General features: G+C 44.8%; 1 protein-coding gene across 1 annotated transcript in view; it reads right to left on the bottom strand.

The window, feature by feature from the left end:
* The window catches only part of LOC308079033 (scavenger receptor cysteine-rich type 1 protein M130-like), a gene marked incomplete at its 5' end in the record, with an annotated part of 79621 nt that extends 68518 nt beyond the window's left edge, over positions 1-11103 (bottom strand). Inside the window, 7 exons of the mRNA XM_080420370.1 lie at positions 54-272; positions 458-565; positions 1166-1286; positions 1402-1607; positions 2948-3259; positions 6528-6842; positions 11061-11103. Of these exons, the coding sequence (XP_080276496.1) occupies positions 54-272; positions 458-565; positions 1166-1286; positions 1402-1607; positions 2948-3259; positions 6528-6842; positions 11061-11103 (1324 nt within the window). The remainder of the gene's footprint in view (positions 1-53; positions 273-457; positions 566-1165; positions 1287-1401; positions 1608-2947; positions 3260-6527; positions 6843-11060) is intronic.
* Between the last annotated feature and the right edge of the window lie 4782 nt (positions 11104-15885).

Here is a 15885-nt window from a genome sequence, read left to right as displayed (position 1 = left end):
GCTGTTGGATATAAGAACACAGAGGTAAACCAAAGTGAGGTAAACAAACGTACCTGAACATGTGACGAAAGCAGGTTTAGAGCATGTAGCAGGCAGAGGGTCTTTAGGATCACACTGCCACAGATGGTCTTCATTTCTGGTGCCTGTACAATGAATTCTCTTCTTGCCTTTGGAGGTGAATCCCTCTGGTGATGTCATTTTGGTCGGGTCAGGTACATCTTTTGCAATTCCACATTTGAGGTTGTTGCACAAAAGGTCAGCTTGTTCCTTTCCTTAAGTCGGAGAAAAACCAACATGAGATTTAATTTGGAATATATGAGAAATACTATCATTGCTGCTGCTGCTGCTACTATTATTTCTAATGATAATACTAATAAGAGCCCGGAATAACAGTCCAAAGGTCCATATAAATGATCACACAGGAATTTATGATGACACATTATAGTGTAACTCTTACCCCAGTTGTCAGAACAAACATATTGTTGTGAATTTTCCTCATTTGACATTGTGGTGAATTGGACAGCTCCGGCACATTTAAAACCATCCAAACTTATTTCAATCTTATCTACAAGTAGAAAGAAAGAAAGAAAGAAAGAAAGAAAGAAAGAAAGAAAGAATATATTTTGAAATTAAAGTTATGTGATGTCCATCACTCACCACAGTTAATTCCAAAAAGAATACATTATCAATGTCCAAGCTCAAGAATGTTAACAATAATATTTTCTACAATGGTGTAAATAATCATAATGGAATAGGGGTAATATTCAGAGAAAAATAATTGTATATTTATGAGAGTCAAAAACTTGAATATTCTGTGAGAATAAAGTCATGATTTAGCAAGGAAGAGAAAACCTCACTTTCCTGCAGTGGATGACCTAATCAAATTATACTTTTCAATTAGAAATACTATCACTATTATTTGCCCATAGAAGCTTCTATGGGCAAATGTATGACATGTTTTAGTACAATTCTAGATAAACATAATACTTTTTAATCACAAAGCAAAAGTGTGTGTGTGTGTGTGTGTGTGTGTGTGTGTGTGTGTGTGTGTGTGTGTGTGTGTGTGTGTGTGTGTGTGTGTGTGTGTGTGTGTGTGTGTGTGTGTGTGTGTGTGTGTAACAAAACAGTCAACAACAAAGTGATTAATACTGAGGTGTGTTCTTACCTGAACATGTGATCCATTTAACTGAGTCCTGAGTGGAGACGTTGACCCCCCAATCACTGAAGTTCTGGCAGTTCCACAGCTGATCCTCTGTCCCGTTACAGTTCACACCATTGATCCATACCTTATCAGGAATATTAGTTATATTGTGTTTCATTATATAGATACAGTTCATATTATTAAATATGAGTTATATTCTGTTTCATTATATAGATACAGTTTATATTATTGATTCATACCTTATCAGGTATATTTGTTATATTGTGTTTCATTATGTATGAAGATCCATTCACAGCCTGTCCACAGCCAATACTCCTACACACCACATCTTCATTGTTCTGGTTCCAGTTATCATGACCAACAAGGCCCCATTCATAGTCATGATAGATTTCAATGTAACCCTCACATGGGTTGGAGCCACCTTTAAGGATCAGCCTGGTCACACCTGCATGGTTACATGTCATGTTAAAGGGATTGTAGGCGATTCAGAGATAAAACTCCAGCAGTCCATTTCCCCGACCACCAGGGGGTGTCGCAGGGAGGACTTCCATAGAGTTAAGGGTACTTCTAAACGGGCCATGCCGAATACAGGTTGCTTTATTCGGATACAATTCGAGGAACTGCCCGCCCCTGCCGGTTCTCTGAATTTTTATTTTTAAATAGGCTCTTTCATGACAAATTGACCACATATATGAAGTTAAACAACTAAATTCTATCCAAACGCTATCTGAAAAGTAAATTATGTGCCTCAAAAACGAAGTTTGAGAGCGTTTTCAAACCGAAAGTAAAAAGTTCACACGGACACGGACGCGCACGGATGCGCACATGCGTGCGTTAATTTACGGCCCGAAACAAACATAAACAGTAGGGAAATACGGATTTCAGAAAGAGGACTGTGTTTCAATGCAGGACAACACCCCAGCATCATTATATAGTGGCTGATAGAGGGGAAAAAATGCAAAATATATATATAGAGATATTTTTCTAATTTAGGCTTAATGTTGCCAACAATCCCTTTAAATGTACAGTATCAATCTCTGTGACAACAGCTCTTTGAGGAGTTGGCAGGTTGTTGATTGGGGTCATTGAGAGTTCAGAGTGCCGTTTTTACTTTTGCTTTGATTAGAACCAGTAGACTACTTTTAATGTTTTTGCAGCAGTTTTAGCAACAGTAGAAGCCTGGATTCCCCATGTGAATGAAAATAGCATGTTCAAAGTTCGTCAGTAAAAGAAAGGTGGACACAGAAAATGGGCAATGGACTGAACAATATGCATTCATCCTATTTATGCCAAGAGGCATGTAGCTCTGGTGGAGAGGCAGTGACCACATTTGAACTGAAGCCCAACAAAAAGACAAATTGACTCTCTGATTCCAGCAGCCAGTAGAACTTAAATACTGGAGGATGATGATGATGATGATAAAAACCTGGGACGCCAGGTGTCGCCGTTGAGCCCTGTGGTGGTGTCGTGGGCCTATCAACGAAACACCAATGAAGGAGGGTGCCCACCTGAAGACCCCAGTGAAGCGTATACCCCTACCCACTCAATACCAAGTACTGATTAATCTAAGGGATTGTACTATCTAGTACTATGAGCTCAACATTGGGCGTAGCTGTATTGGGAACTCCTTCTATGGTTATGGCTGAGTCATGGTGACATGAGCGTGACGTCAGAGGTCTACCCGCCGGCCCGCCATCCCGTCCATCTTTAAGGCAATTTTAATTAGGATAGGATGAGAACATACATACAAACATCATTATTAATTGTAATAAAAGTCATATTTACCTGCACAAACAACACCAGCATCTTCATGGTGTCCAACGTCGTGCTTTCCAATGTGAATGCTGCACTGTGAAAGCTGTGACTCACTGCCTGAACACCTGAAATCATTCAACCAGATGTTTCCAACACCCTGTCCGAAGTGGGCTTTCCCTGGTGCTGACAGAGCCTCTCCACAGCCTAACTGTCTACACACAACCTGGGCATCATCCAGATCCCAATCATCATCACACACCGTCCCCCATCTGTCACGGTAGAACACCTCCACTCTGCCTGAACAGGAGTTTGAACCACCGACCAGCCTCACTGAATAATCAACTGAATGAGAAGAAAAACATTAAAACATGACAATGATCAGCCTGATAGAAAGCTTACCTACATGTAGGAGTGTCCTCATAATAAAGATTTGACATGACACTTAGACTCTAAATCTTGCATGCAAAATACACACACACACACACACACACACACACACACACACACACACACACACACACACACACACACACACACACACACACACACACACACACACACACACACACACACACACACACACACACACACACACACACACACACACACACACACACACACACACACACCTCAGTGTGATGGACTCACTTCTAAAGAACTCTCTGTCAGGACTGAGAGAGAGAGAGAGAGATTAAGAAAACGCTGTGCGATAAATGTGTGATTCTTAGTAGAGATTTCAAAGAGGACACTGAGTTTGTCTGCCTGAGATCCCCAAGCAGGGAGTTCCACAGCCGAGGGGCCCTTGAGCCAGGGGCGTAGCCACGGGTGGGCATAGGTAGGCCTGGGCCCACCCATTTGGTTTTTCTGCCCACCCAAAAAAATAATATATATATATACAATTTATTTATTATTTTTTTAATATCATATTCAGCCATTTTGTGTCAGTGTATCCGAAATCCGTCACTAACCCGCAAAAAAGTACCCAAAACCCGCCAAAAAACGCACATGCACGACCGCTCCTGCCTAGGCCCAGCCTACGCTAGCGTTCTGGCAACGCCACTATCTTGAGCTCGGTAAAAGACTGGTCGCCCTTATAGTGACAGCTAGGGCGAGACTTTGGAACCGTCAACAGGACCCTGGATGATCTCAGGCAGCAGCCTGGCTTACAGGGAGTTAAAAGATCACAGATATACACAAGTTGTGAATGAATGCATGTCCCACCCGGTTGTACAATACCCCTCCTGTTGTACGTCTGGTGTTAGAGTAGGACCCAGGGCCCTATCTTGTGCACCACCTTACCCCTTATGCCTAAACCTTTTAAGCATATTTTACCAATTTGTAAAACATTTTAAAATAGTTCAGATAGACGATCTACGTCAACACGTTGTGAGCTTGTAGATCAGCTGAATAAAGAAAACGACAACGTTTCGATGTTCGTCAGGTCATGACAAAGACGTATTCTGACATTGAAACATTTTATTTGAGCTTTATCAGCATCGGATCAGACTGATTTCGGCTTGAGGCGCGGTGGAATATCCCTTTAATCTTGTAGATCGGCTATTTGAACTATTTTAAAAATGTTTTTCAAAATAGCAATAAAATGGCATAAGGGTTTTAAGGCGGCGGGCAAGATAGAGCCCCCAGTGTGCTACCCGTTACCACAGTTATAAACGGGCACCGGGCCGTACTTGGGAACGATGCAAGTCAGTAACAAAGTTTGGAATTCATTCCCCAGGTAAATGGAAACATTATTATAGAAATAATAATGAAACGCTCTCACACTGTAGTGTAGTAGGGCTCTTATGATAAAGTGCTTTATTGCACCCAAAGAAATTATGTGAGGTTTGGAGCTACACGCTCTTCATCAGACTCATGGATGGGAACGAATTCCCCATTTACTAGAGGTGACCAGTGTCACCAAGAGCTGATTTAGGCAAGCATATCATCTTCCTCAAAAAATGCCTAGTCAGGCAGGGTTGTTATATAAGCCTGACCAGCTGTATCTATTTTGTTGATTAACACAGTAAATGGCAGAAGCCACAGAGAACTGTGAGTTCATGTCAGGGACGGCCACTTGACTCCTCCCACACAGACAGCTCCAACACTGACAAAAATCCAACTGATTTTAGCTGTTCATAAACAATTTACTCAGGACTTATGTTCAATATGAGCGTGTGGTACAAATACATGGACCATGGGTCCATTTGGTTCTCTCTCTCTCACACACACACACACACACACACACACACACACACACACACACACACACACACACACACACACACACACACACACACACACACACACACACACACACACACACACACACACACACACACACACACACACACACATGCCACACAATGATGCCGCGGCCACCTGAGGGAATCTCACACAAGCACACACATACACATACAGTTCCCTGTCAACTGAGTGGCACCCCCAGGGTCCTAGCACCCTTCTCATACAGCACACAAACACACAGGGAGGCAGACAGATGCACTGCCTGGAGCATGCACAGAAAGCTAAATATTGTCCCTTGTCCCTTTACCCGGGACAAATGACGTTTTCCCGTATGGGATGCGCCTCCCGGTTCGGCTACAATGGGGAAAACATGGCCACAGGCTGACTAAATAAGCGTTTTAAGCGGTTGTTTCGTGACGGACCAAAAAGTTAGGGTTCCGGAACATCCTCACACATCTGTACAGTTTGGAAACTACCATTCGTTTTTGGAAACAATGTGGCGAAAATGGTAATCCACGGACCCTTTGCGGCCGTTCCACCGATTCCGGTAGAGCTCGCAGTGGAACCTCATCTCGGAGTTGTATAGCGGAGTGAGAGGTTCGTAATGGGGCTACACTTGTATTATGGCTCAATCTCCGTGACAACAGCTCGTTGAGGAGTTGGCAGGTTGTTGATTGGGGTCATTGAGAGTTCAGAGTGCCCACTTTTACTTTCGCTTTGATTAGAACCAGTAGACTACTTTTAATGTTTTTGCAGCAGTTTTAGCAACAGTAGAAGCCTGGATTCCCCATGTGAATGAAAATAGCATGTTCAAAGTTCGTCAGTAAAAGAAAGGTGGACACAGAAAATGGGCAATGGACTGAACAATATGCATTCATCCTATTATGCCAAGAGGCATGTAGCTCTGGTGGAGAGGCAGTGACCACATTTGAACTGAAGCCCAACAAAAAGACAAATTGACTCTGATTCCAGCAGCCAGTAGAACTTAAATACTGGAGGATGATGATGATGATGATAAAAACCTGGGACGCCAGGTGTCGCCGTTGAGCCCTGTGGTGGTGTCGTGGGCCTATCAACGAAACACCAATGAAGGGGGGTGCCCACCTGAAGACCCCAGTGAAGCGTATACCCCTACCCACTCAATACCAAGTACTGATTAATCTAAGGGATTGTACCATCTAGTACTATGAGCTCAACATTGGGCGTAGCTGTATTGGGAACTCCTTCTATGGTTATGGCTGAGTCATGGTGACATGAGCGTGAAGTCAGAGTTCTGCCCGTCCTCCCTTTAGTCAATTTCAATATAGGATAGGATGACAACACACATACAAACATCATTATTAATTGCAATAAAATTCATATTTACCTGCACAAACAACACCAGCATCTTCATGGTGTCCACAGTCGTGCTTTCCAATCCCTCCATGGCTGCACTGTGAAAGCTGTGACTCACTGCCTGAACACCTGACATCATCCAACCAGATGTTTCCAACACCCTGTCCGAAGTGGGCTTCCCTTGGTGCTGACAGAGCTGTTCCACAGCCTAACTGTTTACACACAACCTGGGCATCATCCAGATCCCAATTATCATCACACACCGTCCCCCATCTGTCATGGTAATACACCTCCACTCTGCCTGAACAGGAGTTTGAACCACCAACCAGCCTCACTGAATGATCAACTGAATGAGAAGAAAAACATTAAAACATGACAATGATCAGCCTGAAAGAATGAACATGCAGGAGTGTCCTCATAATAAAGATTTTACACGACACTTAGACTGTAAATCATGCATGCTAAACACACACACACACACACACACACACACACACACACACACACACACACACACACACACACACACACACACACACACACACACACACACACACACACACACACACACACACACACACACACACACACACACACACACACACACACACACACACACACACACACACACACACCCTTATAGTGACAGCTAGGGCGAGACTTTGGAACCGTCAACAGGACCCTGCTGGATGATCTCAGGCAGCAGCCTGGCTTACAGGGAGTTAAAAGATCACAGATATACACAAGTTGTGAATGAATGCATGTCCCACCCGGCTGTACAATACCTCTCCTGTTGTACGTCTGGTGTTAGAGCAGGACCCAGGGCCCTATCTTGTGCACCACCTTACCCCTTATGCCTAAACCTTTTAGGCATATTTTACCAATTTGTAAACATTTTAAAATAGTTACAAATACACGATCTACATCAACACGTTGTGAGCTTGTAGATCAGCTGAATAAAGAAGGTGCAAAAACAAACGACAACGTTTCGATGTTCATCAGGTCATGACAAAGACGCATTCTGACATTGAAACATTTTATTTGAGCTTTATCAGCACCGGATCAGACTGATTTCGGCTTGAGGCGCGGTGAAATAAAATGGCATAACGGTTAAGGCGGCGGGCAAGATAGAGCCCCCAGTGTGCTACCCGTTACCACAGTTATAAACGGGCACCGGGCCGTACTTGGGAACGATACAAGTCAGTAACAAAGTTTGGAATTCATTCCCCAGGTAAATGGAAACATTATTATAGAAATAATAATGAAACGCTCTCACACTGTAGTGTAGTAGGGCTCTTATGATAAAGTGCTTTATTGCACCCAAAGAAATTATGTGAGGTTTGGAGCTACACGCTCTTCATCAGACTCGTGGATGGGAACGCATTCCACATTTACTAGAGGTGACCAGTGTCACCAAGAGCTGATTTAGGCAAGCATATCATCTTCCTCAAAAAATGCCTAGTCAGGCAGGGTTGTTATATAAGCCTGACCAGCTGTATCTATTTTGTTGATTAACACAGTAAATGGCAGAAGCCACAGAGAACTGTGAGTTCATGACAGGGACGGCCACTTGACTCCTCCCACACAGACAGCTCCAACACTGACAAAAATCCAACTGATTTTAGCTGTTCATAAATCATTTACTCAGGACTTATGTTCAATATGAGCGTGTGGTACAAATACATGGACCATGGGTCCATTTGGTTCTCACACACACACACACACACACACACACACACACACACACACACACACACACACACACACACACACACACACACACACACACACACACACACACACACACACACACACACACACACACACACACACACACACACACACACACACACACACACACTTCTGAATGTAGAGATAGATCACCATTCTAGATTGGGTTGCCAACATTGCCACCCAGCAATACGGGACGGGTCACACACACACATGCCACACAATGATGCCGTGGCCACCTGAGGGAATCTCACATAAGCACACACATACAGTTCCCTGTCAACTGAGTGGCACCCCCAGGGTCCTAGCACCCTTCTCGTACAGCACACAAACATACAGGGAGGCAGACAGATGCACTGCCAGGAGCATGCACAGAAAGATAAATATTGTCCCTTGTCCCTTTACCCGGGACAAATGACGTCCCTTACGGGATGCGCCTCTTTTGGTCAAAATACGGGGCGTTGACTGTTGACTGTTGGCAAACCTGATTCTAGACTAGATTGTAATCTAGAATCCTTGTTATAATCATGTTTCACTCATCAGTTACAGTATGTGGTGAGGGTCACAGTAATAGTTGATGTAACTCTCACTACAGATTGAATCTATTATTGTATCATGAGAATACTCCGTATTCTCTACTTACTATGAAGTAAAACATTTTTTTTTTAAAACCAAACATTTTAAGATGCTGCATACATTTCGTTTTCATGCCCAATCATTTCAAAATTCAACAACAGATGATTGTATGATTGTAACACAGTGTTATTCACAAACGGAACATTTTAAAAGTATAATAAAAACTTGTCACTTGCCTTCTGAGGTCACGGGGCTGGTGGCTGCTATGCAGAGCAGCAGAAGCTGCAGAAACCACATTGTAACTGTAGCTCCTGACTAGACTGACACACACACAGAGTCATCACAGTGGTTTATAACAGAGACCTATAAATGTAGACGCCTCCTCAGATGGCTAGTTCATAAGAGGAAGCCTCGCAGCAACTAGTTAGTTGGAACTTGCCAAACTCCACACATTGAGGCTTCACCACATCGCCAAACTGTAATAGAGTGGCAACACGGCAAAAGTTGTGCAAAATAGTTATCTTCCAGGGATCTTTATAATTTTACTATTTATTTAATTGTTTGTTTATTTATTTACTTACTATTTACTTACTATTTATTTATTTACTTACAGAGCCTAGTCCCTCCACGTGCCAGAGCCTCTTCTCTCCCCCAGTCCCGGCAGAGTAGTTCCGGAGAAGCGGATTGAGTGGGTAGCTACTGGGACGTAAGTCGGGGTTGATCAACCCCGGCTGGGTCACCTGGGCGAGGGTGTATGTTGCGAGACCCGAAACGCCCGTTTACCCCAGGCAACACCGATGATACGTCCCAGGTGCATCCATGTGCTGTTTTTTTTAAGTTATTCTATTTATAGTGGCTCATTAGAATAGACTACGTGACAACCAGGAATAGTTTGGTGACCACTGGAGAGACGGTTGACAGACGGAATGTAGACGGCATCCGGGAGCAGTATGGGTTAGCGCCCCAGCCTGCGTTTTCCGTGAGGAAGAATCCCAACAAATCCACGGTGAGGCCTTTAAAGTTTAGGAGGGATATTCAAGCAAGCCACACGTGGAGCCTGCAGTACCACCACGGCCTAAGAAACCATCACGCCAGAAGGAAATGTTTGGAGCGGGGGAGTCTGGTGCAACGCTCAGGTCCTGGACCTGGTGAGACGGAGGAGGAGCCCGGCCAGGAGGCCACCCACAGAGCCTAGTCCCTCCACGTGCCAGAGCCTCTCTTCTCCCCCAGTCCCCGCAGAGTAGTTCCGAAGAAACGGACTGAGGGGCCCTGTCTTACCTAAGAGGACTGACCGTGGGTAGCTACTGGGACGTAAGTCGGGGATTGATCAGCCCCGGCTGGGTCACCTGGGCGAGGGTGTATGTTGTTGCGAGACCTGAAACGCCCGTTGACCCCAGGCTACAACACTGATGATACGTCCCAGGTGCATCCATGTGATGTTTTTTCGTTACTAACCATTATATAATAATGGTCTGCGACTTTGATGTCATAATAGCTTTCAACTGTCTTGGAGTGTTATGTGTTATGGTTTCACTGCCATTACAATATGGAACACAGACTGTCAGTGTCTCAAACAGATTTCATTTGTATTTGCTGTTTTTGTAAAAAAAAAAAAAAAAAGAAGCTCAACCCAGCTGAACGCAGCCCTCAAGGGGCGCGGAGCAATTAGGGGTTAAGAGTCTTGCTCAGGGACACACATCGACAAATTGCTGACCTGGAATCGTACCTGGGACAACCAGGGGCTCTGGCTCCCCAGGCAGGTTCACTAACCACCACTCAGCTATGGCAGCCACTATGAGAACCCCTGCATTAGACCACAGACCACCATAACTCTGAGAGTACAAATGGAAAATGGAACCAATTTGGTTCCATTTGTACACTCTCGGAGTTACAGACCCAAAAGGGTCCATTAGGTTCCATTTGTACACTCTCAGAGTTACAGACCCATAAGGGTCCATTTGGTTCCTAACTATCAAATCATTTAGTTGGGGACCCCCTGGAACCCCATGAAGGACCCCTGGCTGTCCCCAGACCCCACTTTGAGAACCACCAGCTTACACCTCTCTGGGTTTTTAGGCTAGTATTAGTGTTCGTCTAAAAAAAGGTTATTTAGAAAAAAAGTGTTTACCTGAAAACTCTTAAACCACAGGATGTTTAGACAGTCATCTCTGCTGTGGTACATGTTTTTTTCTCTCGTCTTCAGTTAAGCAGAAAATGTTTCCCAGAAAGAGAAGGATTTATCTTGTGATCTTCACACCTTGAGAAGTGTGTTGGTTTATCTTCATCTTCATCTTCATCATGGTGTTTGGCTGCAGGGTTACATTTCAACATGTGGTTTAATGTGATCAATACTCACTGGATGTAGACGTTTCCCAGCCCTGAGTTCTGCCAGCACACTCAACCGGGCTGACAAGGCTGAATTTTCAGAGTCTGAAACACATAAATGAGGCTTTAACTACTTTCATGTTGCATACACCAAATAAATCATTAACATCATTATAAATTATTATCAACTAGATCATACCCGTCGGGGGATATGAGCACCCAAAGTATGTGCAGTTTGGGTTATGCGCTGTGCACAGACAGTACATCAGGGATAAAAAGTGACTTAGTACTTGGCACCTGCAACAGTTCCAACACACACACACGTGTGTGTGCGTCATGGTCCGCTTGTTTGACGGATGTGGCAACACCGGCTCTTGTTTCACGCACATGATTTGGCAACCCGGGAGCCAGCGACAAGCATGCACACACACACACACACACACACACACACACACACACACACACACACACACACACACACACACACACACACACACACACACACACACACACACACACACACACACACACACACACACACACACACACACACACCCCCCCCCCCCCTTATGGAGCTGCGGCCCCAGGGTCGCGGACCACTTAGGGGCCCTCGGAGCCGCCGTGCATGGTACGTGGCCACGCATGCACGAATGAGACAGTGAGTAAACAACAGGCTAATACGCTTAGCACCAAAAGCTAACAACATAGCCTACTCTGGGGAGCCCATGGCCATGCATGCGTACATACGTGGATGCGTGTGCATGCTATGGGCCTCAGGGCTCCTGCCCTATGGGCCTCAGGGCTCCTGCCCTATGGGCCTCTGGGCTCCTGTCCTATGGGCCTCAGGGCTCCTGCCCTATGGGCCTCAGGGCTCCTGTCCTATGGGCCTCAGGGCTCCTGCCCTATGGGCCTCAGGGCTCCTGCCCTATGGGCCTCAGGGCTCCTGCCCTATGGGCCTCAGGGCTCGGCTGGGCAAGGCTTACTTACTACTTAGAGAACTGATGTTGGGACAAACAGAGCTTTGTTTAATTATTGGAGGATACTCACAAGCAGTGAGTACCACCGTGTCCTAATTGGACTTTAACTTTGTTGGTGCAACAGGAAAAGGGGGGCAGCTTGTCACCTATAGATCAAAAATACTTTGAAGCATATCAGTCTCCAAATGAATGGACAGTCATATCATTGTATAGGAAGAATTATACATTAAATGTCATCATACTTAACAGTGACCCATCAGATTGTCAGCAGTGACCGTATATATTTTGGAAGATGATTTATCCTTTTCTCTGACGCCATGCTTTAAAGTAAGACATCTGTAAACACAGACATCTACTGTTGGTACATTTAGTTTGACAGTTTATATGACAGGGACAATGTGATTTAAAACTTGAAATAATTGGACTTCACTCTAAATTCTGATAGTGTAATTATTTATCAAATTCAGCTCTATTTCATGGAATATTCCTACCTGTAGGCCTAGCTGATACTGCAGTTATCCTGTAAGAAGTCCAAGGTAGACTTACTGGTGTGTGTGATGGTGATTTCTCTACTTTTTACAATATCCTTCCTTTTCCCCATTGTCATTAATACACAGGTCATCTTACACAGACCCAGTACATCAGAGTCTTTATTTACAGTTTAGTTTGTTGTTGTTTGTTGACATAGTTGTACAAATAGATGAACATACCAGGTTATGTTGTAGCATGTTGCTCTGTGCTGGTCAGGTGACAAAACTGTGTGACCTCACTGTCACTCTACTGTCACCTGTGTCCCTACATATACAACCCCCTGTGCAGACAATGACTGCCACCAAGTGTTCAAAAATAATAATGCAAGTTATATCTAGCTCAAATAATATGACATTGCCAACAATACACATGAAAGCAAACATTCCCAAAGCAACGATGAAGAGGAGGATAGAGAACACCGTCCACGAGGGAGAGAAGATTTGGACAAAGGTAAAAAGTGTCTGGACTGTCATGGTTGCAAACATAACGAGCTTTCTTCCAAACCGTAAAAAAAAGGAGACAAAATTAGCTAACATGTGTTTTTTTTCCTTTCCTTTGCAATTTACAATCTACATGTTAGCAGTGGTGGAAAAAGTACTCAAATGTTTTACTTGTTTCATGGTCCTGTTCGACCGGTACTGGACCCCAGGCCTACAGGCCCGACCCAACGCCGACGACGCCCGACCCCGCCGGACCGGACCGGTGGCCCCACTGCACGCCTGCCCAGCGTTTCGCCCCTCCTCTGATGGCTCCCTGAGTGACAGCTCCCCCGAAGAGGAGCCCCGGAGAGAGGATGAAGAGGAGCCCCAGAGAGAGGATGAAGAGGATGAAGAAAGAGACGCGCCAGCCCGAAGCCCCTCGGCCATCAAAGCGGGTCAAGACCCCCTTTGGAGAGTTCACCACTGCGCAGTGGACCGACCCCAACCTGGACATGGCCCGCCAACGTGTGGCGGCCATAGATTGACAGAAATGTGACGGGTGAGTGTACTTGTTCCCCCATACTTTATAGTAAAAAAAGGACTGTTAGAGGGGTGATAACTAAGGGGGGGGCGGATACTGTTGATCAATTGCTCGTACCTAAAGCCTATGTCTCCCAAGTGTTAGACCATACTCACCAGCTAGGGGGCGCACCTGGGGGTCCAGAAGACGTACGAGTGCATTTTGGCCCGCTTCTATTAGCCAGGGGTTAAACGGGCCATAGAGGACTTTTGCAAGGGCTGCCCGGAATGTCAGAAATTATATGTACTGTATTTGGCCGCGGACCCCCATCTAAAAATATTTTTGAGACCCCCTGGTCTATGGAATTAGACCTACAATTCATGGGGATGGGACTGTCTATGGAATTAGATCAGCAAATCATGGCGATGGGACTGGCGATGGAATTAGACATTCAAATCATGGGGATGGGATTAGACATACAAATCATGGGGATTGGACTGGCTATGGAAATAGACCTACACATCATGGGGATGGGATTGGCGATGGAATTAGACCTACAAATCATGGGGATGGGACTGGCGAGGGAATTAGACAAAGAAATCATGGGGATGGGATTAGACCTACAAATCATGGGGATGGGATTGGCAATGCAATTAGACCTACAAATATTGGGGATGGGAATGGCGATGGAATTAGACCTAAAAATCATGGGGATGGGACTGACTATGAAATTAGATCTAAAATGTGTGTGGGGGGGGTGTATCAGTGGTCTAAGAGCAGAGCAGTGGCTTTTTATTTATCTCATCATCAGGTGGTTTCTCAGTAAATTCACACCTTTCTTGTTGACTGGAAACAAACATGAGTCACTTCATGTGCTTCTGAAATGGGAAACTCCACACAAACCACAGTAAATGCAGCTTCCAACTAGAAAGGGTCACTCCACAGAGGGCAGATCTCCGCCAGGCCTAATCAGGGCTGTGTAATGTTGCTTATCCACAGCATAGTATATCAGCTCTAGCCTGCTTTTGTGATTTTGCATTATAGGCCCAAAATAAGAGGCAGCATGTGACATGGGCAGGGATGATGTGTGCCACTGCATCAGCTCAGAAAGCATGTATGGTGTTGGACGCAAGCACTAGTGTGGTTAAAATGACTGGGTAAGGGCGCTCAGGTTGCGCAGTGGTAAGGTCCACCACCAGGGAGGCTGTGGGTTCGAAACCACCGTGGTGCAACCGGCTTTGTCGGGCGTCTATGTGAACACAATTGGCCCGTGTTTGGGGGAGGGAAGCCAGGCGGGGAGGGTGATATTGGTCATTGCATGTACTCCTATGGGCTGGGGCGGCACCTGTCAGCCAATTTTGACTATGCATGCACTTCATGGTAACCTAACACATTGTGTGCCAAAAACGGTCCGGACCGTTTTTGACACAATTTTATATTTATATGTGGGGCCCACGTGGGGCGCTCTAACGAAACTTTGGGATCATCCAAGGAGTCTCTGAGAAGGAGAGGCCGGATGTGGATCCATGTCAAAAATCCTTCCGGTCGGCCTTTCCAATGTTAACTCCTTGACTAAAAGCTTAATATCTCTATTTCTTTTTAACGTGGTGGAAGCGAGCCGTTTTCGACCGGCGATCACTCTGCAATGGAGGATCGCGTTAGAAATATTATTGTTCCAGGCGTTAGTCGGGACCCTCCGCCGTCTCGCACGCACGCTTTGTTTACATGCACTTTCGCGTCGGGGCTTCTACAGCACGAAACGTATCAACGTAAGTGGATGGAAGAATAGCAGGCACTGAACATATAATATCTTAATAAACCTCTGGCACCCAATGTGCTAAGTATTCAATCAATCAATCTATCAAAAAATACGTGATCAGCATCAGTTGCCAGAATGTTTCAAAAAATATTCAAGAATGTTGGAAAATAGCAGATCTGCTATTTTCAAATAGCCGATGTGTATATAGGGGTTAAAGTGGTTTAACTGATTTTTATGCTATATTAACACATTTTGCTCAAGGACCCCTGGGGGTCCCCAGACCCCACTTTGAGAACCACTGAATTAGATGATCAGCCAAGTACACACAAGAGAAGACAACATTACATAGCATAACATAACATAAGACATACACACAGGATGAATTCATCTTAGTACAGCATGTTGCTCTGTTGTAGTAAACAACCTTCACACACAACAAACCATACATAGAAATAAAATACATATTTACAAATCAGTGTTGTCAGGCAGAGACCTTGTACTGTATCTCCATATTTCACATGTCGCATAAAACAAGTGAAAATGGCTGATCT

This window comes from Gymnoscopelus braueri (assembly GCF_963280865.1).
Source record: "Gymnoscopelus braueri genome assembly, chromosome: 22".
NCBI lineage: Eukaryota > Metazoa > Chordata > Actinopteri > Myctophiformes > Myctophidae > Gymnoscopelus > Gymnoscopelus braueri.
The sequence above is the reverse complement of the archived record's forward strand: the minus strand, read 5'-3'. Positions and strand labels throughout refer to the sequence as shown.